The 25,793-nt window shown below is 45.6% G+C and overlaps 1 protein-coding gene across 1 annotated transcript; it reads right to left on the bottom strand.

Moving 5' to 3' along the window:
* Nucleotides 1-2,619: 2,619 nt before the first annotated feature.
* On the bottom strand, nucleotides 2,620-25,500 carry LOC115130162 (ankyrin repeat and SAM domain-containing protein 6). The gene is made up of 16 exons (XM_029661001.2): nucleotides 24,896-25,500; nucleotides 18,987-19,513; nucleotides 16,379-16,423; nucleotides 15,662-15,866; nucleotides 14,509-14,615; nucleotides 14,192-14,343; nucleotides 13,831-14,065; nucleotides 13,380-13,429; nucleotides 12,905-13,108; nucleotides 12,609-12,780; nucleotides 6,937-7,136; nucleotides 6,609-6,795; nucleotides 6,454-6,521; nucleotides 6,216-6,332; nucleotides 5,974-6,070; nucleotides 2,620-3,492 (listed from the first exon to the last, which is right to left on the bottom strand). The coding sequence occupies exons 1-16, from the start codon at nucleotides 25,228-25,230 to the stop codon at nucleotides 3,443-3,445; spliced, it is 2,751 nt and encodes a 916-aa protein (XP_029516861.1). The 5' UTR covers nucleotides 25,231-25,500; the 3' UTR covers nucleotides 2,620-3,442.
* Nucleotides 25,501-25,793: the final 293 nt, after the last annotated feature.

The raw sequence follows: 25,793 nt of genomic DNA, 5'->3' as shown, positions 1-25,793 counted from the left end.
CAAAACCTAAAACCAAATAGGGGGATTAGGGGGGGGGGTGACTAGTGGCGGTGGCGGCTCCAGTGCAGGTCGTAGCCCCCCCCAGACCCGGATCCGACCATGGCCAGAGGAAGGCTCCGGCCCTGGAGCTGGGCTGGACGCTGTGCCTGGACTGGGCATTGGGAACTGGCGCAGAGGGCTCTGGTCATGGAGCTGGATTGGACGCTGTGCCTGGACTGGGCACTGGCGCAGAGGGCTCCGGCCCTGGAGCTGGGCTGGCCGCCGTGCCTGGACTGGGCACTGGCGCAGAGGGCTCTGGTCATGGAGCTGGATTGGACGCTGTGCCTGGACTGGGCACCGGCGCAGAGGAAGGTTCTGGTCATGGAGCTGGGCTGGCCGCCGTGTCTGGACTGGGCACCGGCGCAGAGGGCTCCGGCCCTGGAGCTGGATACCAGTGTGCATCCTTGTTGATATACCATACACACACGCACATGCACACACACTTTGGTTGAAGCAAGTTGCCAGACCACTAAGTGCCTTAGCCCATCCGTACTACATACACTGTGCGTTGCTGTTCTGTGCCTGTGCATCTTCAGCATTATTAAACCATCTCAACTGGAATCCTACCTGTCTGTCATCTGTACCCTTACCAGCACATGGGAGTGAACACATGAAATAAAACCCAACCTAAAGAATATACAGTCCACCAAAACAATATTTTGTATGCTATAGAAATGTATTCATGAATGTCTACATTTGTTTTTACCACATTTATTGAATTACAGACACCTGCATGCATACTTTTAAATTATATTATGTGCGGTAAACATACAAATAAAATGTATATAAAAACAAGATCCTTAAAGTACACTGAGCAAAAATATAAACGCAACATGTAGAGCGTTGGTCCCATGTTCCATTATCTGAAATAAAAAATCTCAGAAAGGTTCCATACGCACAAAAAGCTTATTTCTCTCAAATTTTGTGCACAAATGTGTTCACATCCCTGTAGGTGAGCATTTCTCATTTTCCAAAACAATCCATCCACCTGACAGGTGTGGCATATCAATAAGCTGCTTAAACAGCATGATCATTTCACAGGTACACCTTGTGCTGGGGACAATAAAAGGACACTTTAAAATGTGCAGTTTTGTCACACAACGCCACAGATGTCTCAAGTTGAGGGAGCGTGCAATTGGCATGCTGACTGCAGGAATGTCCACCAGAGCTGTTGCCAGATAATTGAATGTTCATTTATCTACCATAAACTGCCTCCAATGTCGTTTTAGAGAATTTGGCAGTACATCCAAACAGCCTCACAACCCAGCCCAGGACCTCCACATCCGGCGTAAGGAGTATTGCTGAATGTCCCTCCAAGGACCACCAATAGTTACACCTCTGCCCAGTCCTGTGAAGTCCATTGATTAGGACGTAATAAATGTTTTTCAATTGACTGATTTTCTTATATGAACTGTAACTCCGAAAAATCTTATACATTTTTGCATGTTGCATTTATATTTTTGTTCAGTATACATATATATTTTTAATTAGTAATGTTATTGTCCCTACTACAACAATAAAAATACTTAAATACATGTAATATAGAATGTAACAATGTAATATATAATTCTATTCATTCCTGGATCCATATGCTTGCAACCAGAAATAACTCTCAACAGTGATGTTCTTGACACTCCCACCAAAGCTATATTCACAACCGTTGCATGATGTTCAAAAACTTTACAAACCCGGGATGTTCAGATCAACTGTTTAAAATGTAGCAATCTCAATCAAACTCAAATGTAAATTTTTTCTTCCTAGCATGGACCTAGCCTTTCAATAGACAGTATTAAAAGCAACCTTACATTTATCGTTGTTTTCAAATGCTCAAGCAACCCTGAAAGCATCCTGAGTAGTCAACGAGTTTGATCCATGGGTCGCCACCCTTTTGTAGGCCCGCGGATCAATTTCCCCCCCAAAAACAAACAAAAATATGTCTAGGAACTCAGTCAGGCTCTCAACTTAATGTTCAGAGTTAGAATACACACGGTGCAACTTCAAAATGTGGTTATGCATCAGCAGTTTTCCTCATTATGTCAGTCACTCAATTAGCCCATGTTACCTAGAAAATGTTTGATTGCTAAATTAGTCTAGCCAGCTAACTAAATGGGTAGTAATCATGGTAAAATGACCAACCGGGGGGGCACATTTAGTTTGTTAGTCACTCTCACTCATATATTTAAAACTGCAAACATTTCTCTCCCCCCTATGGCAACATGAACAGAATTACAGGAAATGTACTCTCCGCTGTCAAGGGGACAGCGCTAAAATGTTTTGCTAGCTACAAATGTTCACTTAGGGCCCCCAAAAGCCTAGGGCCGGCTCTGACTGGTATGGATGTGGGTACACAGACCAGTGAGCCACTGCGGCCCCTCATGATGAGATTATTTTTTGTGGCCCCCACCCCCATCAAAGATGCCCATCCCTGATCAAAGCGGCATGGAGTGTTGACTCTATTCCTATGGGGAAAAAACCCAAAACCATCATACATAAAGTTGAGAGTTAGTGTGGACTCAGTCTGTAGAGGTCAATGTGTAGGTCGGCAGCAGTCAGAACTCCAACAAAAGAAAGCACTATGTCCATCTTTTCATGGGTTTTAATAATGACAGTTCAGCCATTCACATTCATCATCAGACTAAAACGGACTTACTTTGTTCACACACAAATCATGAAACCTTGTACAAGAAAACATATTATAAAACTAACAGTAGTGAAATAGTAAAGAAGAAAAAAAGAGAAAGGCAGAAGGAAACTTTTTTTTTTTTTTTTTACAAATAAAAACAATCTTCCCTCATCATTCTGGCAAACCAGAATTCCTCCAACCTCTTACATCATCAACATGTGACAATCTCCCTAATACATGAAGACATTACGGGCCAATTTCCCAGACACAGATTAAGACTAGTCCTGGACTCAGAAGCATGTTTAATGGAGATTCTCTTGATGTACTTTTTAGTTCAGGACTAGGCTTAATCTGTGTCTGTGAAACCGTCCCTGAAGTTCTCTTCTCACATTGTACATCATCAGTGCCCAAAAGTCTTGATCTCAGTTTAAAGGCTTTCATCTCCCACATCCATTAAGACATGAGTAGGTCTGCTCTCTTAGTACGTGCCCACTTCCTCTACTGTATCTCCCCTATAGGTCAGCAGTTGGCGTGACAGCCCTGTTGCCACGGCAATAAATGATGGCCGCACATCACGTTGTGCTCTGTCGGTAAGCAGCAGGGCGCTGGGCATGGGGTCGCCAGCCCATGGGGATCCCTTTCGGGGGTCTGTGCTGCAGCGTCCTCTCACACGCAGCAGTGCTCTGGAACGCTGGCGTCCAGTAGAGTCTCCTCACACCTGGGCTATAGGGTCATCTCTGACCTCCTATACGGTTGGTCCTCAGTCGCAGCGTGGTGTTGTTACCTCTTGTTGGAGGTGCGCACCTGGTGTCGGACCCAGCCTGTAGGAGCTACAAGGACAGAATGATTACCATCAGGGCCGTAACCAGGGTTTGAGTTTTAATGAGGTCCAGAAGGATTAGATTATTATTATTTTTAAAATTAAAGCAAATTTACTGAATTTCTATACAATTAAAATACTTAAAATGCTATTTGGAGAACAGCAAAAACCAGCTAAATTGACCCCAGCCATTATCACCTTGGCTGATATAGGTTCATTACCCTCATTCAACCTACAAACACATAGCCTACTAGCTATACAGTTGTAATCTTATACCCCTGAAAAGGGGTGGAATATGACACATTTTTCACACTGACACATATCATCAGTCAGTTGTAATGACGATTTGCATAAAATCATAAACTCTTGAAATTACATAGCGTTCACATTTGTATTCCTAGGCATTACTGATCCTGCTCTGCACAAACAACCATCAATGGAGCACAGATGATTGTATTATCACATTCACATGAATTATTCGAATATTACTATCGATTCTGTATTAATATCAGGTGATGTATTGGTCCAACAAAAAATAATGTGTGAAACGGACAAGATGAACAACCACCGATATAAAATGAAAACGTGACAGTTTTAGAATTGCATAGTTTACATTTAAATGATTTTATTTAACTGGGTAAGTTCACTGAGAACACATTCTTATTTACAGCAATGACCCAGGGATTTTTTATTTTTTGTACTTGTACCCCTTATTTTGTGATATTCAAATTGGTAGTTACGGTCTTGTCTCATTGCTGCAGCTCCCCTACGGACTCGGGAGAGGCGAAGGTCAAGAGCCATGCGTCCTCCGAAACACGACCCTGCCAAGCCGCACTACTTCTTGACACACTTGCTCGCTTAACCCGGAAGCCAGCCGCACCAATGTGTCGGCGGAAACACCGTCCAACTCGAAAACCATGTCAGCATGCAAGCACCCGACCCACCATAAGGGCTATGTCCTAAAGCACAATAGGACATAGCCCTTAACCCGGACAATGCTGGGCCAATTATGTGCCGCCTCAAAGGTCTCCCGTACACAGCCGGTTGTGAAACAGCCTGGGATCGAACCCAGGGCTCTAATGACGCCTCAAGCACTGAGATCCACTCGGGAGGCCTGGGAATAGTTAAAGGGGAGAGGAATACGCCAATTGGAAGCTGGAGATGATTAGGTGGCCACAATGGTATGAGGGCCAGATTGGGATTTTAGCCAGGGCACCGGGGTTAACACCCCTACTTTTACCATGTGTCCTTTTACCAAGTGCCATGTGATCTTTCGTGACCACAGGCACCCGTTTAACGTCCCATCTGAAAGATGACACCCTACACAGGGCAATGTCCCCAATCACTGCCCTGGGGCATTGGGGGGAAAAAACAAAAAAGATTTGACCAAAAGAAAGAGTGCCTCCTACTGGCCCTCCAACCACTTCCAGCAGCATTTGGTCTTCCATCCAGGACCAACCCTGCTTAGCTTCAGATGCAAGGCAGCAGTGGGATGCAGGGTAGCATATTGCTGGTTGTAGGCCTATAGGGAAGATAGACCATGTCGAGATGCTCATTTAGAAACATATCATTTTTTAAGTTCCTAACTTGTTTGATAAGATTTTCTAAGAGGACCTCACATAGGGCCCCAACTCTAAGATTAGGAACCACTATACGAACCTCTCTGCTTGTTTCCCCTCTTTCTACGTCTTCTCTCCTTCCTCCTGCATGCATTGCAGCCTGCCTCAGCCTCACCACTGAGCGCCACATCACTGTCTCAGTAGCCTACTTTCAGTAAAGCAAAGTTATTATGAGAACGTAGTAGCGTATTTATTCTCCTGCCGAGGTAGACGCCGTGTAAAGTTAGGTTCTTACTTCATCCTTCTAGCTGGCTAAGAAATACTAGCCAGAGCCCTTCAATATTACTGTAATAGAAGTCCCTGACATATCTATAAGCGACTACCAATTGTGCACTCATTCTCCGAGTCGGTCTTTATTTAGCCGACTCGGAGCCAGGGTGGTTCGTCTCACGTGTCAGGCCCTCGACATGTGCCACAAGAGGGCGGAGTTAGCCGTTTGAGGGAGTGGTGAATGTGCTGCTAAAAAGGCAAATCCATCCAATGCAGGCGAACATACCACTCTTCATGATTCCACTCGTTCACAAAGAGGCAGGCGCGATTAGAACTCAGTCAGATCGGAACTCAGTCAGATCAAGAATATAAGCGTTCTGAGCTTTGATCAATGCTGGGAGCAATATTTAGATGTTGAGTCATAATACATTTTCTGTATTGTGTACATTATGTACATTATTATTTTTATTTGAAAACAGAGGTCCGGACCTCTGTGTACTCATATGTAGTTACGGCCATAATTACCATGTAGGCCAACTAATTACAGTCAGTCTAAGTGTTGGAGACATTGCTTTATAGATGGGTTGTTAACTTGTAATATTGGATTTGGACGCCATGTGTCCTGCATCTTGATTAGGGGCGTGTGACGCCATAACACTCACAGCGTGGCTGTCCTGGCGGTCTGGGGTTGCTGGCACTGCTGCCAAAGGAGGACTGGAAGTTGTGGATGGTCTCCTGCAAAATCTGCCTCTCTCTCCCCTGCAGCAACAATTCAGATGAATAATAATAATACATTGTATGTATACATTTTAATTGGATGTATCAACCTGTGATCCCTCTTTGGTAACTAAAATAAATAGAGAGGCACGGAACACAGAGGGGGGTTGGTAAATATTGAACACACCTTCCCAGCATTGAGTTCAGAAATAGCTGCCAGTATTTGTTGTCTAGGCCCGTCTGTCTTAATCCCCAGTTCCTTTAAATCTCCATCTGTTAGAGTAAGGAAAGCCTCCATATCCACCTGTATTGGATGCACATTGACTGAGTGAGTAGATGACATGAGATTTAAACCACAGCTATGAACATTTTAGGATAAGTAGCAAATACACATAGGCTAAAGCTACAGTGAGGATAACGCATACCTCTTGCTCTTCGAATATGGGCTGGTATTTCTCCAACGAAAGTTTCTTCAGGATACTGGACAGCTCATCTGAGTGGAGTGAGAGATCAGCAAAGATAAGCAGAGGAAGGGATTGTTTTTAAAGTATTTACATCAACCAGAGATGCACTGTCTCACCCTCGTCGGTGATGGTGCCACTGCTGGAGCCGCCGCTGCTCTTGGAGCGCGGGTGGGAGGAGGCAGAGGACAGGGAGTCCCCTGGGGGAGGTTTGGGGGTGGGGGATGGAGACGGGGTCAGGGTGGGAGAGGTGCTCTTAGAGGTAGAGGAGTTCCCAGACTGGGGTCTCTTCTTTAGGTCAGCTTTCTGTAAAGAAAATAGATGGGTGTGAATCACTTAGTTCACTAGTTAAACACTGACATGTTGTAAGCGTGTATGAGCCTTTATAATGTCTTATTACAAGGTTTGTAATAGGTTGTCCTTCTACGTATCAATATTATATCTGACCCGTCTGGAGTGGACGTCGCTGGACACCAGGCTGGGGGTGCTGTGGATGTCTGGGAGACTGATGTCAGGCACGGTGTGGGCAGGAGCAGGCACAGGGGTGGGGCTTGGCACCTCTGCTGCCTGGGCCTTTGGATCTAACAGGCCTGCAGCTCTCTTCCTCTGGGCAGCAATTTGTGACAGGACGCTGTCTGAACTGCCCCCTTTGGGGAAGAGAAGAATCACAGCCCGTGAGTAGCACTACCACTGAGTAGTACTAGCACTAGCCATCTGCTCAAATCTCACAGATAAAATCAAATCAAATAACATTTTATTGGTCACATACACATGGTTAGCATATGTTAATGTGAGTGTAGCGAAATGCTTGTGCTTCTAGTTCTGACCGTGCAGTAATATCTAACAAGTAATCTAACAATTTCACAACAACTACCTTATACACACAAGTGTAAAGGAATCAATAGGAATATGTACATATAAATATATGGATGAGCGACGGCCGAACGGCATAGGCAAGATGCAGTAGATGGTATTGAGTACAGTATATACAGATATATACAGATAAGATGAGTAATGTAGGGTATGTAAACATTATATAAAGTGGCATTGTTTAAAGTGACTAGTGATACATTAATTACTACCAATTTTTTATCATTAAAGTGGCTAGAGATTTGAGTCAGTATGTTGGAAGCAGCCACTCAATGTTAGTGGTGGCTGTTTAACAGTCTGATGGCCTTGAGATAGAAGCTGTTTTTCAGTCTCTCGGTCCCCGCTTTGATGCACCTGTACTGACCTCGCCTTCTGGATGATGGCGGGGTGAACAGGCAGTGGCTCGGGTGGTTGTTGTCCTTGATGATCTTTTTGGCCTTCCTGTGACATTGGGTGCTGTCGGTGTCCTGAAGGGCAGGTTGTTTGCCCCCGGTGATGTGTTGTGCAGACCTCACTACCCTCTGGAGAGCCTTACGGTTGTGGGCGGAGCAGTTGTCGTACCAGGCGGTGATACAGCCCGACAGGATGCTCTCGATTGTGCATCTGTAAAAGTTAGTGAGTGTTTTTGGTGACAAGCCAAATTTCTTCAGCCTCCTGAGGTTGAAGAGAAGCTGCTGCGCCTTCTTCACCACGCTGTCTGTGTGGGTGGACCATTTCAGTTTGTCCGTGATGTGTACGCCGAGGAACTTAAAACTTTCCACCTTCTCCACTACTGTCCCATAGATGTGGATAGGGGATGCTCCCTCTGCTCTTTCCTGAAGTCCACAATCATCTCCTTTGTTTTGTTTACTGTACCTGAGCGGTTGTGTGAGTCTGGCCCGTGGCGGTTGAGCCCTGCCACCCCGTTGGAGCCACCTGAGGAGTGGGGGAGTGGTAGTTGGATGAGGGGAGGTGGATGAGGGGCCCTTGGTGAGGCTGGGGAACTTAATGGACCTGCTCACCACACAACTGAGTGTGACACCACACTCCGAGGGCCCTCACCTCCTCCCTGTAGGCCGTCTCGTCGTTGTTGGTAATCAAGTCTGCCACTGTTGTGTCGTCTGCAAACTTGATGATTGATTTGGAGGCGTGCATGGCCACGCAGTCATGGGTGAACAGGGAGTACAGAAGAGGGCTCAGAACGCACCCTTTTGGGGCCCCAGTGTTGAGGATCAGTGGAGTGGAGGAGATGTTGTTTTCTACCCTCACCACCTGGGGGTGGCCGGTCTGAAAGTCCAGGACCCAGTTGCACAGGGCTGGGTATCACCGCCTGGTACGACAACTGCTCCGCCCACAACCGTAATGCTCTCCAGAGGGTAGTGAGGTCTGCACAACACATCACCGGGGGCAAACAACCTGCCCTTCAGGACACCGACAGCACCCGATGTCACAGGAAGGCCAAAAAGATCATCAAGGACAACAACCACCCGAGCCACTGCCTGTTCACCCCGCTATCATCCAGTTGCACAGGGCGGGGTCGAGACCCAGGATCTTGAGCTTAATAACGAGTTTGGAGGGTACTATGGTGTTAAATGTTGAGCTGTAATCGATGAACAGCATTCTTACATAGGTATTCCTCTTGTCCAGATGAGTTAGGGCATTGTGCAGTGTGATTGCGTCGTCTGTGGACCAATTGGGGCGGTAAGCAAATTGGAGTGGGTCTACGGTGTCAGGTAGGGTGGAGGTGATATGGTCCTTGACTAGTCTCTCAATGCACTTCATGATGACAGAAGTGAGTGCTACGGGGCGATAGTCGCTCAGCTCAGTTACCTTAGCTTTCTTGGGAACAGGAACAATGGTGGCCCTCTTGAAGCATGTGGGAACAGCAGACTGGGATAAGGATAGATTGAATATGTCCGTAAACACACCAGCCAGCAGGTCTGTGCATGCTCTGAGGACGCGGCTAGGGATGCCGTTTGGGCCGGCAGTCTTGCGAGGGTTAACACGTTTAAATGTTTTACTCACGTTGGCTGTGGTGAAGGAGAGCCCGCAGGTTTTGGTAGCGGGCCGTGTCAGTGGCACTGTATTGTACTCAAAGCGAGCAAAGAAGTTGTTTAGTTTATCTGGGAGCAAGACATCGGTGTCCGTGACGGGGCTGGTTTTCTTTTAGTAATCCATGATTGACTGTAGACCCTGCCGTCATGCCCTGGCCATAGAGAGGGTTTTATTCTCTATTTTGGTTAGGCCAGGGTGTGACTAGGGTGGGCATTCTAGTTTCTTTATTTCTATTTCTTTGTGTTTGGCCGGGTGTGGTTCTCAATCAGAGGCAGCTGTCTACCGTGGTCTCTGATTGAGAATCATAATTAGGCAGCTTTTTCCCACCTGTGTTTTGTGGGTAGTTGTTTTCTGTTTGCATCAGGCAGAACTGTTTAGTTTTGTTCCACTTTGTTATTTTTGTTTCAGTGTTCAGTTTGAATAAATAATCATGAACACGTACCACGCTGCGCTTTGGTCCTCTTCTTCAGACGAGCGTTACAGAACTACCCACCACCAAAGGACCAAGCAGCATGGTAAGGAGGACTGGACATGGGAGGACATCCTGGACAGCAAAGGATCCTACACGTGGGAGGAGATCCTGGCTGGATAAGATCGCCTGCCATGGGAGCAGGTCGAAGCAGCAAGGAAGGCAGAGGCAGCTAGTAAAAGGGCCAAGGATTACACAGGGACAAGGCTGGCACTAAAGACCGGGAGGCCACTCCCAATTTTATTTTGGGGGGTGCACACGGGGAGATTGGCTGAGCCAGGTTGGAGACCTGAGCCAACTCCCCATGCTTACCGGAGGGAGCGTCGTACTGGTCAGGCACCGTGTTATGCGGTGGAGCGCACAGGGTCTCCAGTACTTTTTCTTAGCCCGGTGCGCTACATCCCAGCTCCCCGCATCTGCCGGGCTAAGGTGAGCATCCAGCCAGGAAGGATTGTGGCAGCTCTGCTCTCCAGACCTCCAGTACGTCTCTACGGCCCAGGATATCCTGCACCGGCTCTGCACACTGTGTCCAGTGCGTCTGCACAGCCCAGTGTGTCCTGTGCCTGCGCCCCGCACGTGCCGGGCCAAAGTCACCATCCAGCCAGCATGGGTTGTGCAGGCTCTAAACTCGAGACCTCCAGTGCGCCTCCACGGCCAATTGTATCTGGTGCCTGTCCCCAGAAGGACAGGGCCTCCTGGATGTCTCCCCAGCCTGGTGAGTCCTGTGCCTGCGCCTAGAACTAAGCTTCTTGTATGTCTCCCCAGCCTGGTGAGTCCTGTGAATGCTCCCAGAGCCAGGCCTCCTGTGTGTCTCCTCCCTCCAGTGATGATCCATGGCAAGAAGCCTCCAGTGATGATCCATGGCACGAAGCCTCCAGTGATGATCCATGGCACGAAGCCTCCAGTGATGATCCATGGCACGAAGCCTCCAGTGATGATCCATGGCACGAAGCCTCCAGTGAGGAGTCACGGCACGAAGCCTCCAACGACGGCCACCAATCCAGAGCCTCCAGCGACGGCGATGCCCAGTCCGGAGCCTCCAGCGACGACGGTGCCCAGTCCGGAGCCTCCAGCGACGACGGTGCCCAGTCCGGAGCCTCCAGCAACGACGGTGCCCAGTCCGAAGCCTCCAGCAACGATGGTGCCCAGTCCGGAGCCTCCAGCAGTGTTCAGTTTGAATAAATAATCATGAACACGTACCACGCTGTGCTTTAGTCCTCTTCTTCAGACGAGCGTTACACCTGCTACATAAGTCGTGTCTGAGCCGTTGAATTGCGACTCTACTTTGTCTCTATACTGACGCTTAGCTTGTTTGATTGCCTTGCGGAGAGAATAGCTACACTGTTTGCATTCGGTCATGTTTCCGGTCGCCTCGCCATGATTAAAAGCAGTGGTACGCTCTTTCAGTTTTGCGCGAATGCTGCCATCAATCCATGGTTTCTGGTTGGAGAAGGTTTTAATAGTCACCATGGGTACAACATCACCGATGCGCTTGCTAATAAACTCACTCACCGAATCAGCGTATACATCAATGTTGTTGTTCGACGCTATCCGGAACATATCCCAGTCCACATGATTGAAGCAATCTTGAAGCGTGGAATCAGCTTGGTCGGATCAGCGTTGAACAGACCTGAGCATGGACATTTCCTGATTTAGTTTCTGTCTATAGGCTGGGAGCAACAAAATGGAGTCGTGGTCAGATTTGACGAAAGGAGGGCGAGGAAGGCTTTGTATGCGTCGCGGAAGTTAGAGTAGCAATGATCCAGAATTTTTCCAGCCCGGGTCACACATTCGATATGCTGATAAAATCTAGGGAGCCTTGTTTTCAGATTAGCCTTGTTAAAATCCCCAGCTATAATTAATGCAGCCACAGGATATGTGGTTTCCAGTTTACATAGAGTCCAATGAAGTTCTTTCAGGGCCATCGAGGTGTCTGCTTGGGGGGGATATACACGGCTGTGATTATAATCGAAGAGAAATCTCTTGGCATTTGATTGTAAGGAATTCTAGGTCAGGTGAACAAAAGGACTTAAGTTCCTGTATGTTGTTAGGATCACACCACAACTCGTTAATCATAAGGCATACACCCCCGCCCTTCTTCTTACCAGAGGGATGTTTGTTTATGTTGGCGTGATGCGTGAAGAAGCCAGGTGGCTGTACCGACTCTGATAACGTATCCCGAGTGAGCCATGTTTCCGTGAAACAGAGAACGTTACAATCTCAGATGTCTTTCTGGAAAGCAACCCTTGCTCGAATTTCGTCTACATGGTTGTCAAGAGACTGGACATTGGCGAGTAGTATACTCGGGAGCGGTGGGCGATGTGCCCGTCTACGGAGCCTGACCAGAAGACCATTCCGTCTGCCCCTTCTGCGGCGCCGTTGTTTTGGGTCGCCTACTGGGATCCGAACCATTGTCTTGGGTGGTGGTCCAAACAGAGGATCCGATTTCGGGAAAGTTATATTCCTGGTCAAAATGTTGGTAAGTTGACGTTGCTCTTCTATCCAATAGTTCCTCCCGGCTGTATGTAATAAGACTTAAGATTTCCTGGGGTAACAGTGTAAGAAATAATACATTAAAAAAACAAATACTGCATAGTTTCTTAAGAACGCGAAGCGAGGCGACCATCTCTGTCGGTGCCAGTTCAGTAATCATCTGATCTCTGCTCAGGCAGTAGGAATAGTCTGAAGGTGTGTGTGGTGTGTGTGTGTATGACACCTAGCCAAGTGTGTTTTCATGTGCCTGTACCTGAGCGGTTGTGTGAGTCTGGCCCGTGGCGGTTGAGCCCTGCCACCCCGTTGGAGCCACCTGAGGAGTGGGGGGAGTGGTAGTTGCCTGAGTTGGAGGGGGAGGTGGATGAGGGGCCCTTGGTGAGGCTGGGGAACTTAATGGACCTGCTCACCACACGACTGATAGAGGTCTGTGACACAGCATGGAAGGAAAGAATACTTTTTCTTCACTTCAAAATCACAATTTATCATTGAGTTTCAAAATACAGTAAAAAAAAATATATATAAAAAAATTGGCAGCAACGTGTGACTCACAATGTCAGAGTTGCCGCTGCTGTTGAAGTTGGCTTTGCCTGGTCTCTGTGGCATGGGCAGCCGTGAGGCTTCGCTCTTGCCCTCTTTGATGACCCTGGAGCGGTCTGAGTTCCACGGCTCAAAGTTCGATGGGGGCAGAAAGGGTGGGATCACTGCCTTCAGCTTGTCGTTGGGCAGACGGGTCAGCGGCGCCCCATTTCTCAGCTGAAAGTTTAGTAGAAGTTTCAATCAGTTCAATCACGCCAGCATTGCATTATCTATGCCGTAGCATACACAGTAAATAGTCTATGGTCCCCAGTCCGGACAGAGCATCTCCATTTTCACAGTTTTCTGTCAATAATATACACAATTTGTAGCAGTTTGCCACAGGACTCCATTGTTCACTTCAACTGAAGTTTCAATGAAATGTAGTCACAGGGCTTATCATGGTTAATTCACTTAAATTCAAAACCTTTTCAAATGTAAAGACTCCTACCATTGTGGTTATTAGAAAGTCATCCTTCTCTGTGCCCGTTCTGCCAAGACCTATGAAACAGATACAAATACATCAATAAGTAGTGTAGTAGAACCATTCATGACATTCTCTCATGTTCCTGTATTCAAGGCCCAACTGTTTCAGCCACTGACCACAAAATAAAATGGTTCAACTAAATCTCTCAGGAAGAATATGGCCATTGTGAAAAATGAACCGTTTCAAAACATCAGGGAAACAAGATGGTTTCAAGGAAATGCCACTTACAGACATTTACCATACTTTTGTTTAATTCCCATTTCTCACAAACAATCCATGCACAATCAGTAGGACAGCTTATACAATACTTGCTCATTCTAAACTGACTATACTGTAAAAATAAGTACTGCAAAAATTCTGTTTACAAAACTGGAACATTGCTAATGGGAAAGGTCTTATTTCCCCCGTGTCTCACCACTGTCTTTGCTCTTGGCTGTCCAGGCCGTGCTGCTGTCAGTACTCCCCATGGCTGCAGGGGGCGACACCGCCCCGCACGGGGTGGCACTCTTCCTCTCAGCCTTCATGGTGGCGTCTAGAGGCGCCTCGGGTTCATCAGGGAAGGGGGCCAGCCGGTTGGAGGATAGCCCGTGTCTTAGAGTGTGGGTCAGCTTAAGCCTCCTGAACCTGTTAGACATCCTGTTCCACCACGACTGGACAGGAAGGAGACAGTAGTCATATGCCATATGATAATAAACAGAGTGCACAACATACAGTCCCTGGGCGAAACGCATCCCAAAATCTGATTTAATTTGGCCCTGATCTAAACAGTGCCTGACCTTTAATCCTCCTCTGTCATCGGGTGGTACGGGGACATTATTGAGAGACTGCCTGCTCTTGGAGCCAGTGAGGGGAGTCCTGCCCCTGTGTTTTCCCTTGTCTTTGTCCACCTGCATGCAGACGGACGCCAACAACCTCACCAGCTCAGTGTCTGTAGAGAAGAGAATGGCAGAGTGTGACTTGGGTGCATTGGGTTTACCAGGTGTACTAAGCACTAACAATGATAACACATATCACAGTGCAAATGCATTATAACACTTCACACTATCTGCACCAGTAAACTCAGAAGCAGCGGCAGATTGTGTTGTGGTTTTACCTGGGTCATTCAGCAGCATGACCAGGTCAAAAGCAGTGTAGCCATTCTTGGCTCGCAGGTTGACATCTGCACCCTGACTAAGCAGATACTTCACCACATCTTTATTCCTATGAGCACAGGTACGAAAGAAGAAAAGCTTAGATTAGAAGACAACTTTTAAAAATCACCTTGACTGTATACACTACCGGTCAATGTTTTAAAACACCTACTCATTCAAGGGCTTTTATTTATTTGTACTATTCTACATTGTAGAATAATAGTGAAGACATCAAAACTATGAAATAGCACATGGAATCATGCATTTACCAAAAAAAAAGTGTTAAATTATATTTGAGATTCTTGAAATAGCCACACTTTGCCTTGATGATAGCTTTGCACACGCTTGGCATTCTCTCAACCCTCTTCATGAGGTAGTCACCTGGAATGCATTTCAATTAACAGGTGTGCCTTCTTAAAAGTAAATTTGTGGAATTTCTGTCCTTCTTAATGTGTTTGAGCCCATCAGTTGTGTTGTGACAAGGTAGGGGTGTATACAGAAGACAGCCCTATTTGGTAAAAGTCCATATTATGGCAAGAACAGCTCAAATAAGCAAAGAGAAACGACAGTCCATCATTACTTTAAGACATGAAGGTCAGTCAATATGGACACTTTCAAGAACTTTGAACGTTTCTTCAAGTGCATCAGATGACCTGGCCTCCACAATCCCCCGACCTCAAACAAATTGAGATGGTTTGGGATGAGTCGAACCGCAGAGTGAAGGAAAAGCAGCCAACAAGTGTTCAGCATATGTGGGAACTCCTTCAAGACTGTCGGAAAAGCATTTCAGGTGAAGCTGGTTGAGAGAATGCCAAGAGTGTGTAAAGCCTTCATCAAGGCAAAGGGTGGCTATTTGAAGAATCTCAAATATAAAATATATTGTTTAACACTTTTTTGGTTACTACATGATTCCATGTGTTATTTTCTAGTTTTGATGTCTTCACTATTATTCTACAATGTGGAAAATAGTAAAAATAAAGAAAAACCCTTGAATGAGTAGGTGTTCTAAAACTTTTGACCGGTAGTGTATGTGTTTTAGCCATTGCGTGTTTGTGAAGGTGTCTGTGTAGAATAAGAAAGTGTAATCAAAATTGCGGTCATGCGTCACATATTTACCCATGGTACGTGGCCTGCATGAGGGCCGTCCAGCCGTGTACTCCATCTTGTTTGTCCACGTCGGCACTCTTCTCCAGCAGGAGCTGCACCACCTCCAGCTGCCCACTGACGGCTGCTATCATCAGGGGAGACGCCCCGTCCGGGTTGGCCATGTTCACCTGGGATGGATCTTCCTCCAAGATCTCCTTCACCAGCTGGGAGTTTCCTGGGATGCACACACACACACAAACCCACATGCATAAACACACATGCACAAACACATGCACAAACAAACACACATGCACACGTGCAAACACACACACTCACACAGATATGAGTATGAACGCACGCACGCACAAGATTACCACAGACTACTCAATTCCAGCTACATACATTCTTATTGAAACAAAGGTCTCTGTCCTCCACCCAAAAGTCTCAAATATTTTCAGCCCTCTCAGACCCCACACATTCTTCCCTCCCAGGGTTTTACCCCAGACTGCATTGAGCAAGCATGCAAGACTGCCCAGTGCACATACCATGTTAGATTCTCTCAAACTCACATAGTACTTCAGGAATGTTTAGGTATGACTTTTTGGTTGAACTACATGCATGGTTAGATTACTTACTGTAAATGCATGGTAGTGTTATGCCCACTCTTGCAGACATAACTCAATATGACAGCTTTCCCCTTACAATGCAAACCTCTGTTTAGTATGTGCCTGTGTCTGCTAAACTCACCTAACTTCAAGGCACTGAAAACATCTGGTCTCCTCTTCTCGTCATCTATGCGAGTGGTAAAAGAACAGAAGATGAATGTACCAAGGACTGAAAAAGCAACAATCCTACATTGCCACCACCACCATACAATACCCCTACTGCTGAACCCAGTCACATTGGGTACCAGAAGAGGACAGGGAACACTTGAGTGGAGAAATACTGGAGAGTTGTACAGGCTAGAGACAACAAAGCTCAGTCCAAAACCACCAAGAGAGTGGACCACAATCACATGACTGCTAGCCAGGCAGACGGATAAGGGAACTCAAACATGTGACTGGTCCTTTTAGTCCTGAACTGTAAGGTTAATGTGCTTAACATAGCGTACAATAACAATATATGCATTGTAAGAATTCAGTAGTGATATGGAGAACATTTTAGCGGTGACTTTGAGATCTCTGATATATCAATTGAACAGCAAAACAATAGGGAAAATGCAAGCAGAAAATATGTTCTATATGGTTTTTAGAACTGTTTGGCTATAATGACCATCGTTATGTTTGGAGGAAAAGGGGGAGGCTTGCAAGCCGAAGAACACCATCCCAACCATGAAGCACGGTGGTAGCATCATGTTGTGGGGGTGCTTTGCTGCAGGAGGGCCTGGTGCACTTAACAAAATAGATGGCATGAAGAGGGAGGAAAATTATGTGAATATACTGAAGCAACAGCTCAAGACATCAGTCAGGAAGTTAAAGCTTGGTCGCAAATGGGTCTTCCAAATGGACAATGACCTCAAGCATACTCCCAAAGTTGTGGCAAAATGGCTTAAGGACAACAAAGTCAAGGTATTGGAGTGGCCATCACAAAGCCCTGACCTCAATCCTTTAGAAAATGTATGGGCAGGACTGAAAAAGTGTGTGCGAGCAAGGAGGCCTACAAACCTGACTCAGTTACACTAGCTCTGTCAGGAGGAATGGGCCAAAATTCACCCAACTTATTGTGGGAAGCTTGTGGAAGGCTATCCGAAACAGTTGACCCAAGTTAAACAATTTAAAGGCAATGCTACCAAATACTAACCAAGTGTGTGCAAACTTCTGACCCACTGGGAATGTGATGAAAGAAATAAAAGCTGAAATAAATCATTCTCTCTACTATTATTCTGACATTTCACACTCTTAAAATAAAGTGGTGATCCTAACTGACCTTAGACAGGGCATTTTTACTAGTATTAAATGTCTGGAACTGTGAAAAACGGAGTTTAAATGCATTTGGCTAAAGTGTATATAAAGTTCCAACTTCAACTGTGCGTTGTCTTTCCAGTTATACAGGATGATGTAGTTCATTGGCATTACTGAGTCATGTTGATCATTAGAATGGGTAACTGGCTGAAGAAATTCTAGGAAGATTCAGATGTTTAAAGGGATAGCCCACCCCAAAATCAAAGTCTGTTTTCATTATAGCTCAAAAGGTGATCTTGCATCTGCTTAGAATGGGAATTACTGGCACTAACCATCTAAATACTAGGCTTAAATGGTGCCAATCTTTCCCATTCACTTGGAATTGAGGCCTGCAGATTTTCCTAATATCGCAGGATCTACACAGGAATTTGGGGGCGAAAACGTTCAAATAAAAATTGTTTTATTTTGGGGTAAACTGTCCCTTTAAGGTGGTACTTCTCTACCTACGTTCAGAGGGCCACAACATCGCGGGACGTTCAGATAGAAATATATTATGGACAACAGACTTGCCTCTCTGACATGTAGAGTGAGGAATCGTGTCAGCTCTATTCGTGAAATTTCTATCTGCAGCGTTCGGTTTGTTGCCCGCTGCTGAACAAAGCCCTGCTATAATAACAATTTGTCAAAGAAATGCAGAGCTCAGACGTTTTCAAGGATAGGTTTCAAATTCGGGTTCCCTCCTGTGTACTTCTTGGCCAAAGACAAGAGGCACATCAAAGAGAACCGGTGTCTAAGGGGGGAACTCTGTAACAATGTCTCTTTCTTTTAGACACCCAAGGTGTGACCACTGCTTTACTTTCACTTGAGTGTCAATTGTAGTGTTACAATAAAGCTTTGAGATAATTAGAAAACGTTCACAACAATCGAGACTACTACCTATGACTACTACCTATCCGCTGAAGACTTCCGTTTAGTCTCAAAGATGAACTTGTTGCGATCTTATCTGTGTATTGACTAACGACCATCATATCAGAAATAGAAAAACTGCTTTGTGCCTTGTTGGCCTAATTTGACTGCATATCAGATTAGTGTTTCTCCTGAATGCTTCTTCAGTGGGACAGAGATCCCTGAATCAGCATCAAGGCCTGCCAACAATAACATTTCCTCAACCAATTGAAACCTAGCCTAAATGTTTTGAGGCTGGGTGTAACAGAGTTAAATGGGGGTCTGTTCCAGTCCACCTAAATAGGCTTAATGAAAATACTGGAAAACTGATTTCCAACAGCGTGCAACCAACCAGGGTTCAAATCCAGGTCTCATACATGTCACAAGACTGTGTTAGCCCGCCGAGCTAAGGCCTAGACGTTGCTAGGGTTACTCATCACATTAGTGTGGTTCGTCGAACCACCTTCATTACACATGGAGAGAGTAGTGAACTCGTGGCTGTTCTATACCTGGCTGTGGGCGCACGGTGGTAATGGAGTCCAGGTAGGCCTTGACATCCCTCTGATTGAGCTGCAGCGATAGCTCGAAGGCAGTCTTGGCCAGCACGTTGACCTGGTCCGGGTCCGCACCCCGCTCCACCAGCTGCTGGGCCACGACCACCTTCCCGCTCAGCGTGGCCAGCATGAGGGCACCCCAGCCTGTGGTCTTCTGGGAAAAGTTCACCTCCGCCCCCCACTCCAGGAGCAGGCGAACGGATGCCTCGTGGCCATGCTGTGAGGCAGCAAGGAGCGCCGTGATATCCATGAACTCCCTTCCACCCTCGTCTCCGACGCTGTTGTTGCTGTTGGTGACACCCTCAGCGAGCGCCAGATGGTCATAGTCGTCGACGTAGGCGCCGCTCTCCAGGAGAAGCTTGGCCACATGGGTGTGGCCCCCTCTGGCCGCCATAGTCAACACGCTGGCTCCCATCCGGTTCCTGCCGTTCATCTCCGCCCCATTCTCCAGCAGGATGTGGGCCACATTTAGATGGCCAAACCTAGTGGACGACAATACAAAGTCATGGAACTGTCCAAATATTTCCAAAAATGTACTAAGATCATCTTAAGTCCATTGGTAAGCAATGAATGAACAATGATGTTAATGCTTATTGTTTTGAAGACTAGGAGAACCTTCATATGGGGTCATAGGTCACATGGTACACAGGTGACCAGGAAGTGTTAGGAGAGAGGAGAGCAGTCATGTCTAGACGGGATACAGCCTATGTCAAATTGACATCAAAAGTTTAAACAAATTGCCTTTTTGGTAACGCTAACCATTTTCCTAACCTTAACCTAATTCTCCTAACATGCCATGTTAATTTACCTTACCTGCTACGAAAAGTCAATTCTGAGAGACTTTATACCATCTAGTCAAAACCGAGGAGAGCATATGTTTCTAATCATTAAGATGATCTATCTATTTAAAGGTACACTCAGAAATATGACATAGATGCAGTTCTAAGTAAACAGCATTTTGGGTGAATTTACGCAACAACTAAGACCGTTGAAGCACGAGCGTACTTTCAGCACCAAGAGTTGTCCATTTCCGATTGATTGTGAATTCTGCTGCTTAAAGTTTCAGTACCACAATGTAAGTTACTCAAATCTGGCTTATTGTGAGATCAATAACTATGATAAACAGACCTACATCATCAGCAAGAAACATAATACAAATCAATTATAGTAGTAGCAAGCTATCAAATTTAACCTCCGGTCCTCCTCATCTTCTCTCTCTCCTTGTAAAACTGAACAGAACATTGGCTATAGGCTAGTCCACACACATTTTTTTGGACTAGACCATTCAAAGATGATTTTCGGAAGAAGGATTTGACTCGCCTCCTGAACTGACACCATAGGCCTACATAGCACAGCCATTGATTAGGCAGCACACAAAAAAGTTTTGGATTAGCAAGAGCAGAGCAGGCCCGGGGCTCAGGGTTGAAATATCCATTGCAGTGTAATGCAGCCTAGTTTTATTTACACCATCCCAGCTGCTATCTTAGAAATATAACATTGCTCTGTGCTTCTCTGAGCATGGTCTTGGTAGCCTATAGGCCAAGCCTGGACAATTCAAGTCCTCAGGGGCCTGATTGGTGTCACACTTTTCCCCGATCCCTAGCAAACACACCTGATTTAAACTAATTGCGTTTAACTGAAGATCATGATTAGGTGATTATTGGAGTCAGGTGTGTTAGCTGGGGCTGGGGCAAAAGTGTGACACCAATCAGGCCCCTGAGGACTGGAGTTGAGGTAGGAACAAGGTATGTGGACGAGGGGAAAATGGAGTCCCTAGAGAAAGCAAGTACAAGATGGGTGTCAGGGATGGAGCGGCAGTATTATCATAAGGAGACGTGTACTTGGAAAACAGAGAAGGAATTGAGGGAAAAAGAGAGGGAGAAGAGGTCTAAGAGAGTGAGGGAAGAAGGTGAACTTGAGTCGGATAAAAATGGTGGAAAAAAAGGGAGATGTTTTGTCAAAGAAGGATAGTAGAAAGTGCAAGCAGAGGGAGCTGAAGACAGGAGGAGAAATGGAAGTGAATGAGGGTGAAGTATCAAAGGTGGTAGGTGTGGTGAAGTTATCGGAGACTGAGGTATGCACCGAGGATCAGGATGAAGAAGAGTCTGACGGTAGGAGTGAAGTTCCTGGAAAAAGTGGACTCTTGCCTTTTGGCTGATCCATTTGTGGTTTCACGGTGGGTGAAAAAAAGAGTTGGGTCAAGTGGTATCGGTGAGGGTATCTAGAAGTCGTCTAGTTTCTGTTTCTGTTGGGCAGAGGAAGAAAGTGCTCGAAGTAAAAAGAGTTGGGTCAAGTGGTATCGGTGAGGGTATCTAGAAGTGGTCTAGTTTCTGTTTCTGTTGGGCAGAGGAAGAAAGCGCTCGAAGTAAAAAGAGTTGGGTCAAGAAAAGTGAGTTGTTTAATTCTCAAGAAAAGGGCACCAATGAAAGGAGTGATAACTGGAGTAGCAGTAGATATAAAGGCTGACCAGCTCAGGGCAAAGATTCCTGGTGTATGTGATGCTCATCGTTTGATGCGACGCAGACAGGGTGGCGAGAGTGGGGAAACAGAAGAGTCGTTGTCTGTTCTTTTGAGTTTTGAAGTAGAGTCTTTGCCTGACAAAGTGAAGTTAGGATATATAAGTTATCCTGTATGAGTGTATGTGCCGAACACATTAAGATGATACAGGTGTCAAGCTATTGGGCATGTGGCAGCAGTGTGTAGGAGGGAGGGTCCAAGGTGTGAGACATGTGCAGAAGGGTATGAGACAAAGGAATGTGTAGTACTGGGGAAAGTAGTGGAATGTGTTAATTGTAGGGGTGCCCATGGAGCTGGGGATCAAAAATGTTGTGTGCGAGAGAGGCAGGTTGAGGGTTCCAGGGTTAGAGTAGAGCAGAAGTTGTCATATGCTGAGGCTGTTTAGAAAGTAGAGGAAGATGGGGTAAGGGGGAGGAGTGGGGAGAGTAGCAGAGATATACCAGTACAGAGGGAGGAGTGGGGAGAGTAGTAGAGATATACCAGTACAGAGGGAGGAGTGGGGAGAGTAGTAGAGATATACCAGTACAGAGGGAGGAGTGGGGAGAGTAGTAGAGATATACCAGTACAGAGGGAGGAGTGGGGAGAGTAGTAGAGATATACCAGTACAGAGGGAGGAGTGGGGAGAGTAGTAGAGATATACCAGTACAGAGGGAGAGGCCAAAAAGTCAAATAAGTTCCTGGACTGAGGGCTTGTAGGCCTGTTGTAAGGCAGGTCCTCACCAGACAACCCCGGCAACAACGTCGACTATGGGCACAAACCTACCGTTGCTGGACCAGACAAGACTGGCAAAAAGTGCTCTTCACTGACGAGTCACGGTTTTGTCTCACCAGGGGTGATGGTCGGATTCGTGTTTATCGTCGAAGGATTGAGCGTTACACCGAGGCCTGTACTCTGTGGAGTGGGATCGATTTGGAGGTGGAGGGTCTGTCATTGTCTGGGGCGGTGTGACACAGAGTCATCGAACTGAGTTTGTTGTTATTGCAGGCAATCTCAACGCTGTGCGTTACAGGGAAGACATCCTCCTCCCTCATGTGGTACCCTTCCTGCAGGCTCATCCTGACATGACCCTCCAGCATGACAATGCCACCAGCCATACTGCTCGTTCTGTGCGTGATTTCCTGCAATACAGGAATGTCCGTGTTCTGCCATGGCCAGTGAAGAGCCCAGATCTCAATCCCATTGAGCACGTCTGGCACCTTTTGGATCAGAGGGTGAGGGCTAGGACCATTTCCCCCAGAAATGTCCGGGAACTTGCAAGTGCCTTGGTGGAAGAGTGGGGTAACATCTCACAGCAAGAACTGGCAAATCTGGTGCAGTCCATGAGGAGGAGATGCACTGCACAGTACTTAATGCAGCTGATGGCCACACCAGATACTGACTGTTACTTTTGATTTTGACTCCCCATTTGTTCAGGGACACATTATTCCATTTCTGTTAGTCACATGTCTGTGGAACTTGTTCAGTTTATGTCTCAGTTGTAGAATCTTGTTATATTCATACAAATATTTACACAATTTAAGTTTGCTGAAAATAAACGCAGTTGACAGTGAGAGGACATTACTTTTTTTGCTGAGTTTACATTCCTACACAGGCTCAGGGGCCTGTGATGGCATAACATTCACCGACAGGATTTCTTGCATAGCCTCGGCTGTGAAACCACAAATACCCAGAAAATGTTCAGCAGCATTCACAATGATTCCAATTTCCTTACACTTCTTCTCCGCTCGTGCTGTAAAGTTTATGACCATTGCAATAAATAATACACCTAAGTCCACCTTTTTAGCATTTCACTATCCCTCAGTTGATGAGAAACCTTCACTAGTCGTGGTGGCTCTTCTACCATAGACAAATGGTATAGAGAGAAATAGTCCTATAATTCCTATAATAACTACAACCTAAAACTTCTTACCTGGGAATATTGAAGACTCATGTTAAAAGGAACCACCAGCTTTCATATGTTCTCATGTTCTGAGCAAGGAACTGAAACGTTATCTTTCTTACATGGCACATATTGCACTTTTACTTTCTTCTCCAACATTTTGTTTTTGCATTATTTAAACCAAATTGGACATGTTTCATTATTTATTTGAGGCTAAATTGATTTTATTGATGTATTATATTAAGTTAAAATTAGTGTTCAATCAGTATTGTTGTAATTGTCATTATTACAAAAAAAAAAAAACGGCTGATTAATCGGTATCAACTTTCTTTTGGTCCTACAATAATCGGTATCGGCTTTGAAACATTTATGACACTGAAGGGGCTTGTGCACAAAAGCTCATGAATCCTAACTTTATATGAGAAGGGAGAAACTATTAATCAAAAAACAGTAGCATGGATAAAGTTCATTACGTTTCTCCATCCACCATACAGGTCAGTCAGCGTGCACCAACCACTCCATCGATGTCTTCAGTTATATCCTCTGCCTTTATTTCTTGAGCCACCCCAAAAATGACCCCCTTGAAAGGCCCCCTGCTACGAAAATCTATACAGGAAACAGTCCACTCCGATATCTTTTTGAGTCTTAAAATTATTCTGCTTCGCAGACACAAAAAATCTAAATAAAACCACTTCTTGTGACTCACTTTCCTTCAACACATTCCAGATTGTCCTCGAGACGTTAAACATATTTCCCAAGAAGCATTGATCCAAAACCCTCACTCCGAATAAAAACGAGTGTGGTGGTTTCCTATTTTCTACCACAGCTTTTACTTCTCTCATTTCCCGTTTTCCTTGCCACTGAACCCACTACTCTCACTTTCTGTACTATTATATTACTAGCAGTTTCAAACAAAGCCTCAGTTTCCACCATCTTCCCGACCAGATATGGATAATTTGATTGAGACCACACTAAATAGCCTGTAGGCACACTCGAAATTGCACAGTGGAGAATCAGAGATGAGACACGGCATCGGCCACACGTTGATATGTAGCCTAATAAGCAACTCATTTTAAAACCCGGAGAAATATTGAAATGTCATCAATTACAAATTGCATGACCATGAACTGGATTAGATTTTAAAAAAAATACTAAACCCTCCCATTGACTGAAATTGAACAAGTTTGACCCTCCCCCTTTCCCCTCCAGGTACATTTTGCACATTATAATCCATCCCTTACTGCTCGAACACCCACGTCATTTCGCTGAGTCTACATTTAAGATTATCTTTATGGAAACTCACCCCTGGCTAGTATAGATTGTTTCATTTTGATTTATTCATCATACACAATCTGTGTTGTGCATATATTATAATACAATTATAACATTTTAATCGGGGACACACCCATTTAACATCTGTATACATTATTGACCAATATCATGAGCACAAACTGGTAGCAACCACACCTTGTAGCCTGCATGAGAGGCGTCCAGCCATAGTTGTTACGGCTGTCCACCGAAGCCCCCTTTCGCAGTAGAAATCGGACCAGATTCTCATGTCCACTCGCAGAGGCAAACTGCAACGCGGTGTTGCCCTCTTCATCTGTGCAGTCCACTGGCACTAGCGAAAGTCCCCGTGAGATGTCCACAACATTGCATTCCGATCCCGCTTCTGACCGCAGTCTGCTTTGCCTCCCGGAATCTTTCGCCCCGGGATCAAGAATCCCTCGAGCAGTTTCGTAGTCTCCTTCATCACAAGCACGAAACAACAACAGTGCGTTTGCTGGAACACCTAAATTCATCTCCGAGGTTAGTTTGAGTTCCAGTTGTGGTGTTCTAAAACTTTTCTTCTCCTTAATCCAATGTCTATCGGCGGCCCATCTTTGAAAAGCATGACGCACTAACAAGAGTAAAGTTCTCTCCTCGAGTAATACGGCGTTTTGGTTTGTACTATGACCAATATTATCACACAAATTGAAAGCATAAAGCTTTTTATTTTCTAATGTAAATCATATTCGCAGCCAGTTACTCTCTCGTCTCAACCTCTGGAAATGTTGCCATTCTACGCGTGCGCAAAATGAAGACAAATGTAAGAGCAGTCTTTTTCGGACCACCTCCCTTTTATTGAAAAAAAGAAAAAAAACGTCTTATTGGACGAAAGGAGTCCTTTGGAACATTAGACTAAATAGTTGAGGGCTACAGACCGTGATGCATGGTTAAAATAAAATCGATCACATTAATGTATAGTATAGTAGCCTAGTATGAATATTTAATGGTCAACTTTAATATTCATTTAGGCATGATAAAGGACATGGGATTTTGGATATAGGCTTACTGTTCGCTAGGCTTAAATGAGAGAACACGA

Source organism: Oncorhynchus nerka, linkage group LG6, assembly GCF_034236695.1.
Source record: "Oncorhynchus nerka isolate Pitt River linkage group LG6, Oner_Uvic_2.0, whole genome shotgun sequence".
NCBI lineage: Eukaryota > Metazoa > Chordata > Actinopteri > Salmoniformes > Salmonidae > Oncorhynchus > Oncorhynchus nerka.
Note: the sequence above shows the minus strand (reverse complement) of the source record. Positions and strands in the feature narration are given on the sequence as shown.